Source organism: Rhinolophus sinicus, chromosome 5 (genome assembly GCF_057876585.1).
Source record: "Rhinolophus sinicus isolate RSI-liver-muscle chromosome 5, RSI-T2T, whole genome shotgun sequence".
Lineage (NCBI taxonomy): Eukaryota > Metazoa > Chordata > Mammalia > Chiroptera > Rhinolophidae > Rhinolophus > Rhinolophus sinicus.
Window position 1 is genome coordinate 72,323,696 of NC_142505.1, and position 11,963 is coordinate 72,335,658.

Genomic DNA, 11,963 nt, shown 5'->3' on the forward strand with positions numbered 1-11,963 from the left:
GCAGGCTGACTTCAGGTTTAGTTGTACACCCTCTGGCCACTTTGCAACCGAAAAGCGCATTCAGGTTTGGTCCTGCATAGACCCATCTGGCCACCTGAACCTTGGGCACAAGCAGTGGGTGACCTCTCCGCTTGTACCAAACCAGATCACACACACCTTTATTATCCTCAAAATGTAACAAACGGGGTAAGAAATCCCTCCCTCCCGCCCCCCCATCCCCCGGAGTCCAAGGGAAGCATTTAAAAAGCCCGCAGTCAGTCCAGGAGTCCGCGGGTGGGGCCCGGGACGCCAGGCGCCCTTCTATACGGCTGTAGTCCTCCCGAACAAGGGGATGGAGACCGGCAGGCGCCAAGCTCCGTGCTCCAGCGGCTCGCGGCTGCTGAGCTCCGAGTCGGTCCAGCTGGGGAAGACCCGGCGGCCGCGGTCCGCCTGCAGGCAGAGTGCAGGGCAGGGTGGCGCAGGCCGCGGGGCGCTGGGCAGATGCAGCGCCGACGTGTAGCCTCGGTCTAGGAAGAGCGGCTTGTAACTGGGCGGCGGCTGCTCCTGCTTCTCCGAGCTGTCGCGGCGGCTCAGAAAGGGCGTGACGATCTTGCGGTAGAGGCCGCGCGTGTCCGTGAGCACCTCGCTGTAGGGCGGCGGCGGCTCGGCCATTAGCACCGCCTCTTCGTAGCATGGTGGCTTGGACATGTCCGATTCCGCTGCAGAGTGGGAAGCGGTCCGAGGACGTGAGACCACCAATCCCCAGCCTCCCCCACAAGTCTTGGCCAGGCGCCAACCCCAGCCCCCACTCCTTCCTCCTAGGTTCTGGGGGAGGCTGTACGGGGGAAACCGGGCGGATCAGCCGTGAGCCCTCCCGCGGCCGAGACTCGGCCCAGTTCGGTGGCTCGGGTCGCCCCTGGCGGAGGTCACTACTTACCTTGGCGCGGGTAGCTCCAGGGACGCGGCGGCACCGAGAGGTGCGGCGGTGGCGGGTGCGGCAGCGCGTGATGGTGTGCGTGCGGGTGCGCGTGCAGCTGCGCGGGCCCGTGGTGCAGCAGAGGGTGCACGTGCACGTGCGGGTGCGCGTGCACCGGCGCTTCGACGCGGCCGCGGTGCGGTGGTGGCGGCGGCGGCGGCGGCGCCAGGCCCGGGGGGCTCCCAGCTAGGCTGCCCTCGAGCTCGAGGGGCTCCAGCTCGAGGGCGCGCAGGTTCTGCTCACGCAGTCGTTCCTCCTGGCGCCGTTTGAGGCGGCGGCGCAGGAAGCTGCAGAAGCAGCAGAGTAGAACAATGAGCCCCCAGATGAGCCAGAAACCGGCGAAGCACGTGAGAAACGTGTAGGTGCCCTGGGACATAACCATGGTGGCGGCGCGGGCGGCGGGTCCTCGGCTGCTTCACTGGACACTGGGCTCCTCAACGTGGCCCCGGGCCCGCGCCACGCTCCCAGGCGCCGCCAGTGTCACTTGGGGACCCGCGGGCCGGGGCTGCCTGCGGCGGGGCTCAAGTCGTGCGCGCGCCGGCGGGGGGCAGCAGCCTTGGCGCCTGCTCCTTCCCATGGCGCCGGCGGGCGCGCGGGCGCGCCTCACCCGGGGCCGCGCGGGACCTGTGGGACAGACACAGGGTGAAGGCGCGCTGCAGCCCCTGACGACTGCCCTGCCCGCGTGGGTGCCCTGCGCAGTCCCGGGGAAGCCTCTGCCGGAACCCCGGCACTCCCTGGGGGCCCGGTGACGTCACCGATGATGACGTCACGCCTCGAGGTTTCCCGGGTAAGGTTTTCCCAGATCTGAGATCCAGCCGCCACAGCTGAGCCGAGGGGACTCCAGGCGGGCCAGCAGGGGGCGCGCGAAGGCCACATCCCCGGGGTACAGGGTACTCCGGCCTGGAGAGGGTTTCAGAGGCCCGCGGGCAGAGCGCTGAAGAGGAGTTTGGGCGCCGTTTCCTGGTGGCGGGGAAAGGGTGGCCCACCTCCTAGTGCTCCCACAAGCAGCCACCGGCCCCCAGCTTCAGCCCTGTGCATGTGTCTGGCAGCCCCTGGCGCTCTATGTCTTGTACCTGCTCCCACCCCTGGCTGCCCAAAACATGGAATATCCCAGCCCACACCGTGGCCTCTCAGCCGTCACCGCTCTTGCAGAGGGGCTCGGGCGGGTGGTTCCGGTTGCTACTGCATGCCACCTGCCTTTGTATGCGTCCGAATACCCGCCTGCCAGGCGTGGGCCATTCCCTCTCTTCCTTTTCTCTAGGCCCCTCCGCTTGCCGGATCCCAGTTCGGTTGCCTCCTACTCTTGCGCAGCCCCTTTCGCCCTGCACTTCTAACTCCAGAATGTCAGGTCACTTCCCTTCAATTTCTTTCCCTTTCTGCAGAGGAAAGGAAAAGTAGCTCATCTTTGGTACCACCTGGTCCCACATCACTCCAGATGGGCACCTCTCCTTCCATCTCCTTTCCACAGCAGGGTTTAGAGGGGAAACTTGCATCCTAAGAGGTATGTAGGAGGGAACCCTGACTGCCGGTGACACGTGGCAGGCGACTATTCACCACCCCCGGAGAACAGAAATGAGCCTTATACCCACGGGCTTTATACCCAGGGGCTTTCACATATAACTCTTTGGGGTACCTGGAATTATTCCTATTTTACAGGTAAGGAAGGGGGGAAGCAATTAGCTATGTAGATGGCAGGTGGCAGTGCTGTAATTTGAACCCAAGCCTTGCCACAAAACCCTAGTCTAGGGTGGAAGAGTGCTGCTGCTTGAGCTTTGTGGGTCTCTTCCAGGAGTCCCATGGATGTCCCTATCCTCAGCATGTCCAAGGCACACACACATTCAGGTCTGGGGGCCATGGTGGGCCTGAGCCCCAAGCTGAGGACTCCACATCAAGCCATCTCAGACTGCTCTGGCAGTAAGCTGGGGGGAAGCCAGGCCACAGGCTACCCCAGATGGCTCCTGTCTGACTCCACGGCTGCCTTGTGCCATGTGCCACTTGGTGCCCGTGCCAGTCCCTTTCTCCTGGGACTGCGTTCCAGAACAGACAATGGCAGGAACAATAGCTCCACCCGCCCCCTCGACAACCTTGCCATGAGGCTGCCATGGTGACGCAGCCCAGATAAAAACACGATGCTGCCAGTTACTGGGAATTAATTAAATCTGTTGTTCTCCTTTTCCTGAGCCCACAGGAATTTTCAGGAATGCTCTGAGGAAGCTGGCACTAACTAGGGGGCCCATTGGCCTGCAGAGCAGGAACAGTTCTGGGTCAGAAAAGGCACTTCTGGCGCTGGAGGTAATGGAGTTTAGCTGAATTAGAAATGGACTGTCTACTGAGTGTCAGGCCTGGTTTTAGGCCTTTTCCATGCAGCATCTTGTGTGATCTCCAACACCGCCTTCTCACTGGCGGTCCACTGGATATATGAGACCAGCTCAAAGAGGGAAATGAACTTGCCCCAGGTCACACAGCTAACAAGGGGAGGAGCAAAGATTTAGCCTGAGTCTGAATCCAGTCCGTGTCAAAACACCTTACCCTACATGACGACTGAGCTATATAGGAAAAGCCCAGTGCACATGAGCACTGGTACATGAGGACTTGGCAGCCATGTGGACACTGAGCAGAATGGCCAGGTTGTAGCCAAAACGTGCCTTCCTATTCATTCCCACCAAGGCCCAGCCCTTCTGGCCACCAACCCTCAGCTTAAGAGTGGAAAAAGGCTACAGGGTGGAGGAGAGATGGGATAGCAACTCCAAGGTTAACCAGGAACAAAGGACAGGGACCATGCCCTGAGGAGCCCAGCTCAGCTGGCTGGGCATTAGGGCAGACGGGGGCAGGCCACACCCAAGACCCTCTGGGTGCCACTATGGTCCCTTAGCCAGGAGGCAGGAACCACTGCTGCATTTTACAGACGAGGCCACACTATGTGTCCAAGAGAGGAAGTCTCAAACTGAGCACCAACGCCCAGTTTGAGTGGGCAGGACCCTGTCTGAGGCCTGCTTCCTGCGCAGTATCTGGCCCAAGGGAGTCACTCCATCCATCTATCTAACCCACAGTGGGTGCTCAGTCCATCATTGTCAGGACATTTGTTCAGAACTTTCTAAATGTGCTTCCTGACCAGGCCAAGCTACTCAGCTGACCCTTTGCCCCTTGGGCCTCTGTCATGCTCTTGCCCGTGTCTGGGAGCCCTTCCTGCAGACCCTGCTGTCGCCTCTCGCTCACAGCCACTCACCTTCCCCGGCCCCTCCAGACTATTCATAGCAAATACCTGCTCCTTGTCCAACTCTGGCTGTGCTAAGTGGTGTCTTCTGATGGGCTCCTCTTTAAGCCTGCCATTTTATGATTTGTTGTCTTTTTTTCTTACCTTCTTGCCAGTTATTTAAATATTTTTAAGAATTCTGTCTTGATTTATTTGTAGAGTTTCTGTGCCTATTGCTTTGTATGGTTTTCTGAGGTCACATGCTCACTGGGAGCACATCAGGGGGATGAAAACAAGGCTGGGGGAGTGAGTTTCTTAAACTCCATGTCCCCTCAGTCTCCTCAGTGAACATGGTGAAGGCTGAGATAATCTATGCAAAGGGCTTGGACATGCTCAACAAATATTAGCTGATGATGGAGGCGTCTGAAGTGGGGCTGCAAAGGTGTCCCCAAGGCGCTCCCCACCCAAGGGCTGGACACATCGTTCTCGCAATCATCCAGTGAACTGGGTTAGCATTTCACTTCCCATTTGACAGATGAGAACACTTGGCTCAAAGAGATTAAGTGACACCCAAGGTCACCCAGATCTCTCATTCTTGGGCCTCGTGCAACCCTGCAGGCACCTACCACACTACCCTTCTGCATGAAGAACCCTAGCACCCCAACCTCAGAACCCACAGATCTGCTACTGGGTCGTATATCTCAGCAAAGGGCCCCCCAGTCATTTCATCCACCAAGTGCTCCTTGCAGGGCACCTTCATCTGTCCACTTCCTTTGGTCTCCCTACCACTGCCCTGGCCAGGCCACCAGCATCTCAACTAGGCCCCTATGACCATGCTGCCACTTCTCTCTCTACTTCCGTACTGTGCTCCTGCCCAGCTCACCCACTCTGTCCACATTGCCCATCCCCCCAGGCCTTCTCTGGCCTGCACCCTCCAGCCATTTCCCACTGCCTCAGGAGACAGCCCAGCTCTTTAACATGGTTAGATGAGTGCCTCTCAAACTGGCGTGAGCCTCAGAGCCATGTGGAGCTTAAGAGAGAGTGCTGGACTCCACTCCCAGTGTCATAGGTCGGGGGTGGGCCGGAGAGTTTGCATTTCTAACAAATTCCCAGCAGGCGCTAGTGTTGCTGGTGCAGGGAACAAGTTGAGAACCACTGACCTAGATCACAGCCTCAGAAAGGGGTTCCCACGAAGACCTCTTGAGCCTCACCTCTCAGCACCCTGTGCCCCACCCTGCGCTGCCTAGTGTTCTGCTTTTTCTTCCTCAGCAGCTTACCACACAGCCCCACTGCTCTGGCCCCAGGGCTCACCACTATGCCTCATGGCCTCATTTGCCACTTCCCTGGACAAGTCAGCCCCCAGCCAGCCCGCCTTCCCCCGGGGCTGGCTGAGAAGCCCAGCGATCTCAGTGCTCTGCAGTAGCCTGTGTCCACCACCAGAGGCTGCATGTGTCTCGATCACCTGGCACACAGTAGCTCAAAAACCACTTGAAGGAGTGACTGGAGGTGTCCAGTTACCTGTTTGGTCTTTTAGCCGTAGGGACAAGGAACACATCAAGAGCTGGGTCTGCATCCAATTCATTCCTGGGAAATGTTGGCCATTCATCAAAATGTCACAGAGAGAAGCCGTCACCCAGCTCTTGGCCCTTGCAGGGTGGTTTATAAGCGAGCTGAGGACCATACATCTAAGTGAATAAAAGGAAAGACTACATGGAGACGCATGCCAGGGCGCTGGGTGGGCGGAGGGAAGCCCAGGCATCTGGGGCTCTGGGTCATGAGGTTCCCTGGATGTGAGGCCAAAGCTGCTAGTCAGATGAAGGAACAGGGACTCAGAGCAGGGACAGAGGATGGAGGGAGGAGAGTGGGGTGGAATAAGGTGGCTGCCACACTGCCCTGTGCACACCAGGCCTGATGCTAGCCTCTTTACATTTGTTATCTCAGTGACAGCCAGAGGTAGCTACTGCCACCTCCCTTCTACAGACAAGGAGCCAGGGCCGGCTGAGGCCCACATAGCCAGGTGGTTGTGAAGCCCAGGTGATGGCAAAGTCCGCTGTCCTGGCAGGAAGGTCATTTCAGGGAGGCACTGGTGACATTTTTACACTCCTCCCACACCAAGACAGATGAACTGAAGCCAGAGAGAGATGACGGGAATTGTCCCAGCTGCCACAGTCAGCCAGATGTGGAGCTGGCCAGAACCTCCTTTCCAGCTAGGCCAAGGTACTGGCTTGGCACCCTCACTTGTAGATAGCATCTCTGAGCCAACCCTGGCACCGGGCTAGGAACCCAAGGCTTGGAGAACTGCAAACAGGACAACAGAGACTGGGGCCCCAGCAGCTTGTGGGCACAGACGCTTTACTTGGGTTAGTATCTACTGCACTCAGTTCTGTCCCTGAGGGAGCTGGCCGCACCTCAGGGGTGGGAGGAAGGGGGATGAGATCCCCTCTTCTGTGGGTAGCCTGGTTTAACACGCAGAGCACTGAAGGGGGAGCCCTGGGTTCAAATTCCGCTTCTGCCCTGCCTGGGCTGTGTGACCCCATCCCCGCTATCCTCATGCCTGAGACGCAGAGCCCTCACACGTAAGACAGGGATGATGAGACCTGCGTGGCAGCACAAGGGAGGTACAAAACTGATGAGGGAGGTGAAAAGAATTCTAGACCAGCATACACGGCTACACACAACAACCCAATGCCAGCATCCTGCCGCCTCAAAAGGCTCAAAAATGGGGAACAAGCCTTTGGCGCTACATCTACACATGCCCGAGGGTGGTCTGGCAAAAAGTGCAGTCACTTCACCGTGGACCACAGGTCTCAGCCTCATGACTCTCAGGCTGGACATGGTTTATGGCTGTGTTCTGTTGGCCCACAAGCAATTTTTTAAAAAATATTCTGATTAGCTGCCAACATTGAAAAACCAGATTATACATCAAAGTCTGGATTTCTGGCTCATCTTGAAAATAGGACAATTTGGTCATACCAAGTCCACATTCTCACATGGTGACACAAACTGCAGCTGAGTAGCTCCCCAGACCACCTCACTCATTCCATTGCCCCCTGGGCCCTGGAGGCATTCGGGTTTCCAGCCCCTGAGCTAGACTGAGCACTACATGAGCCATCTTTGCTAAATTCCTTCTTCCACAGCCAGGCTGCAAGCTGATCAGGCCACAGAGCCCACAAAGGATTAGGATGTATGTGTGTGTGTGTGTGTGTGTGTGTGTGTGTGTTGTGGGGGGGGCGGCAGTTTCCCTGGGGATGAGGCAGCCCTCACCGCTTGGTCTTCCCCAGAGAGAGAAAATGGAGGGAGGAAGGGAGGGAGCCAGCCCGGCAACAGCACAGTCCTATAGAGCATCTGAGGAGCAAGAATGTGGCTGATATTTCTGGAGAAAGGAAAGGTGTACCAAGGTGAGAAAGACAGCATTTGCTCAATGGGAATGTGAAAGAAGATTAAGAATGCTCCTCTAGTAGGCTCTACAGATCTTTCCTGCCTGGCTCATAAGAGATGTGTAGTAGGTAGCGGGGCTGTGCCAGCAGACAACCCTGTACTGGACCTGGTTGTGTGACCTTGGGCAAGTCACTACCTTCCTGAGCCTTGAAGCCTTCACCTCTACAGTGGGATGATAAACTTACCTTGCACAACTGTTGTAAGGATTAGGAGATAATAGATGCAGAGCCCTTACCACAGGTTTCACACAGAGCAGGAAGGAAATGAAAGGGGCCTGTAAATAATCCCAAAAGCATTGCTGCCTGTGGGAGGGAGACTGGAGCCTGACTTAGGGCACCACCCATCTATGGGCATCCATACCAAGGCCTCAAATGCCTGGGGTAATGGTCACCTCTGGTGGCCGGGATAGCTCCCTGGACGGGAAAGGAAAGCCAAAGGTGGTTGTGGTCAAGGCATCCGGTCGGTTGGTCAGTAGGGTCTGGCATCTGCTGAGTCAAGCTAGGGAGAGCTGGCCAGAGGGCCATTTCTCTCCCCAGCATGCTGCCCACTGAGGGGAGGTTGGGAGGGAAGCCAAAGGTCATTTCCTCTGACTCAGCGGCCATTCTCCTCCCAGAGGAACTCCCCTGGAGATCAGGGCATCTCCATGCAATGCTGGCCTGCCTGCTGGCCAACCTGCATGCCACCCAGCACAGTCTGGGCTTTGTGCTCAGACAAGAAAGGGACACTTGTGATCCAGACAACGGGTCGGAGCGCTCCCATCTGGCCCGGGCTTCAGCTTCCCTCCCCGGGGTCAGCAATGTTCTTTCCTCTGCCCCTGCCCACGCTGCTCCCACCCCTCCCTGGAGAACGGTGGCTGGGAACGCTGAGCAGAGACCCACCACCGGCCCAAGCCACATTTGGCACATGCCCCGGCCATGAGGAGGAGGGACGTGAGCTTCTTTCCTCTTCCCTGGTAAGGAACATACCTCTGGGCACCCAACTCGGGTCGCGCCATTTCGCAGGCGGGTGGTGGTAGCGGCGGTGGGGATGGCGGGGCACAGACCCCGGACCCAGCCTCCATGCTTCCTCCTGCCGCGGCAGGCTAGGGCACCCCCACATTTGCAGCCACCCCAGGAGCTCTGCTGCGACGACTGCAGCCACGTGGGAGCCAGATCGTGCCCATGGGGCGCTCGCCCCCCACCCCCACCCTCGACGGTCTGTGGAGGCAGGCACACCCAGACCTGCCAGAAGGGCGAAATTCCCTCCACCCCGAGAGGGGGAGCCTTCGTATCCCCTCTCCCTCTGCGACCCGGGAATGCGACCCCGCGCAGGATGGGGGAAGGGTAGGAGGGGTAGGAGGGGGCGTCGCCGCCCTGCAGCCGCGTTGCCGGGGAGCGCAACCCCGTTGCTGTGGCAACCGTTTCCAAGCGAACCGGTGGCTGCTCGCGCCCCGCTCCGGCTCCCTCGCTCACTGGCGCCCTCCCTCTCCCTTCCTCCCTCTGGTGTGGGCTGGGGGAGGGGCTGGTCGGGGCGGGGGTCCGGGGCGGCGACCCGGGGCCAGGGAGTGGAGCGGCCCCGCGGGGAGGGGCCGGCCACTGGACCGTCTTCCGCCCGCACTCCGTCCCCGCCCGCTCGCCGCCGCCGCCGCCGTACTCACGGGCCCAGGCATCCTCCTCGAGCTCGTTCTCCTGGCTCCGGGAGAGCGGCGCGGACCCCGCCGACAGAATCCCGGGGCGGGAGTAGAATGCGGCGGCCCCGGAGAGCTGACTGGCAGCAAAAGCAGCTCCGAACGTTGGGCTGGAGCCGCGGGTCGCGCGCACGGGCGCGTACACGGCGCGTCCCGAGCCCAGCGTGCGCGCGCGCGGCCGCTAGCACAGGGCCCCCGTCCCCCGCCCCTCACAGCTGAGGAGGCTATCCCGGGAGCCAAAGGCGCAGGACCCGCACCCATCTGCAGCGCTGGGCTCGCCTTGCACAGAGAATGCGCACGCCAAGCCGCACACCTTCTGGCAACAGGCTGTCCGGGCCGGGCACATGCAGGCGGACCCGGCACACACAATCGGCGGAGCACACGGGATGCTCAGTCAAGCAACTGAAGTCCAGACCCCTGAGACACATACATACATACATACACACAGCTCAGCCGGGAAAGCACTCACACGTCCAGACCCCGGCTGCATACTGACAGGCACTGCACACACGCAATAGGCACGGCGTGGAGCAGGCAGACACCCAATATGGCTCCAACTCATGAATTCATGGCCCCCTCCCACAGTGTCCCCAGTAAGTGTACATCACCACGTGCCTACTTAGAAATAGCAGCAGGAGGAGAACCAAGTGCAGGATCCATAATGCTGGCCTCCATGGACCTTGCTCATGCCCAGGCACAGAAGTGAGCCTAGTGGGGGCCCCACTCTCTACGCTGAGTCTGAACCTGGAAGTCCACCAGCATCTTAACTGGGTTGTTTCATCTGGGGAAGTCATTACACCCCAGGGGTGTCATCATGGTGGCCCTATGAACCCAAGTGCCCTGCTCCCGATGTACGGTGAGTAGGCTATTCAGACTCCTTGGGTTTGTAGTCAGGCTTAGCGATGCAAAGACACAAACATGGCCATAGCATTTTGCTTTTGGGGGTTGTGCCCTGATGAGAATGAGGTCTAAGACCCAGGACCTGTGCCAGTTTTGGTCACAGCTCTAGGTGTGTGTGTGCATGCAGCAGGTGCAAGCCCAGCCCCATCTAAACCATATGGACCGAGAGGCGTTCCCCAAAGGAAACTTGGGATGCTTTCGTACATGCTGGGGAGACACCCTAACACGTTAAAAACTCTTCAGGGGCTCCTCTGCCTTGCAAAGGCCCCATATCCATACACAGCTTTCAAAGCCCTGCATAGCTGCATCTCATGACTTGGGCTCCAATCACCCTAAACCACTACACTATCCCGCTGGCTCCTCCACCTAGGTACATCTGGTCCTGTGTCCTGGAGGGCACCAACTCTGACACCTACATAGCCAGAAGCCTCCCCTGCTTGGTGTTGGCCCCTAACCCCAGTCTTGGCAGCTCTAGAATTCTCTCTGCCAGTGCTGACCACATTGGGTCCCATGTCTGCCTCCGTACCAGACTGCGCTCCAAGGTGGCAGGGGCCTTGTCTCCATCTGAATCCCCAGCTCCCACCTCAGAGCTGGGTGGACAGGAGGTGAGCTTAGGAAAAGCTTATTGGGAAGTGAATTCTGGGAGTTTCCTCTGCCAAAGTCCATTGTGAAAATTCAGGTGAGCTGAACACTAGTCAAGAAGTTTCCGGAATGCCTCCCTAGCCCAAGGGGGTTGGTGGAAGGTCTGGACCCATTGCAGGGGTTATACCTCAGGGTCCTACCTATCCACCTGGCACCCACTCACCCCTGCCCAGGGCTGGGCTTTGGCCTCTGAGTGCTGACACCTAATAACTACCCCCTTCCCTCAGAGCCTTGAGGAGAGGCAAATGCACCTTGGGCCCCAACCTCATGCCTCAAGGGCAGGATCCAGCTTCATCTTCAGCTGGCTTCCTTTCTACCCCTCAACAGCCACTCACCAGCTGGAAGACCTTGTCAAGGCCCTCTCTCTACTGTTTTTTTCAAGTTAATAGAAGAGGCAGCACACACTCCACTGCTCATCAAGAGTTGGGACAGCACAAGAGGGCCCTTTGCTAAGTTGGTGCCTGGAGCCTTCCGGCTGCCCTTCAGATAGCTGTCAGCTTGGCACCTAGCACCCACTCCTCTGGCAGGGAAGAGTCCTTGCCAGTGACCTAGAGGCTCATGGAGGGTGTCTGGCTGCTTCAGTGTATTCTCAAAGCCTATGCAAAGCCAGCTTGAAAAGTGACCAGGCTGGGACTTGAACCCAGAACTAACAGCAAAGCTCATGTGGACTCTATAGCACAGCCCAGAGGAAATGAACAAACCCTTATGGTGGCATCCCGGGGGCCGGGGTCACTGGGAGATTATGCAGCGACAGGTCTCTGAAATCTGGGACAGACTTGTCAACAGGTTGTACCCCCAAATCTTAGCGTAGGTGGAATGCTATGGAATAGAATACTCCCCCAATCCCTCTCTGGCCCCAGCTGAATGTCTCCTTCAAGACCTGGCTCAACTGCTATCTTCAGAGGATCCTCCCTGTTGCCCACATGGCTGGTCCCCACCCACCCCTGCTACAGCCTAACCCGCAGTATCATCACCGTCTCACCTTTGCCCAGCCACATTTCCTGCTTCAAGGGCAGAGGAGTGGCTTTAAAGCATATGTAGGCCATGGGCCAGAAACACAGCAGGGGTCCACGTAAGAGACCAGGCAGGTGTACCTAACAGCAGCTCCCACCTCACTCCTCAGGCTGCTCCAAGTCCACAAGTGACGGCCAGCCCCCCTTGGCCTTCGA

The 11,963-nt window shown here is 58.5% G+C and overlaps 1 protein-coding gene across 4 annotated transcripts; it reads right to left on the reverse strand.

Annotated features, from left to right (window-relative positions):
* Positions 1-139: 139 nt before the first annotated feature.
* Positions 140-9,737, reverse strand: PRR7 (proline rich 7, synaptic). 4 transcript variants are annotated; one of them, XM_088798583.1, is made up of 4 exons: positions 9,223-9,737; positions 2,153-2,331; positions 917-1,579; positions 140-698 (listed from the first exon to the last, which is right to left on the reverse strand). In XM_088798583.1, the coding sequence occupies exons 3-4, from the start codon at positions 1,335-1,337 to the stop codon at positions 301-303; spliced, it is 819 nt and encodes a 272-aa protein (XP_088654709.1). In that variant the 5' UTR covers positions 1,338-1,579; positions 2,153-2,331; positions 9,223-9,737; the 3' UTR covers positions 140-300. The 4 variants fall into 4 exon arrangements, with proteins under 4 accessions (XP_088654709.1, XP_074169506.1, XP_019566554.1 ...); XM_074313405.2 differs by lacking the exon at positions 2,153-2,331 and adding an exon at positions 5,667-5,833; XM_019710995.3 differs by lacking the exon at positions 2,153-2,331.
* Positions 9,738-11,963: the final 2,226 nt, after the last annotated feature.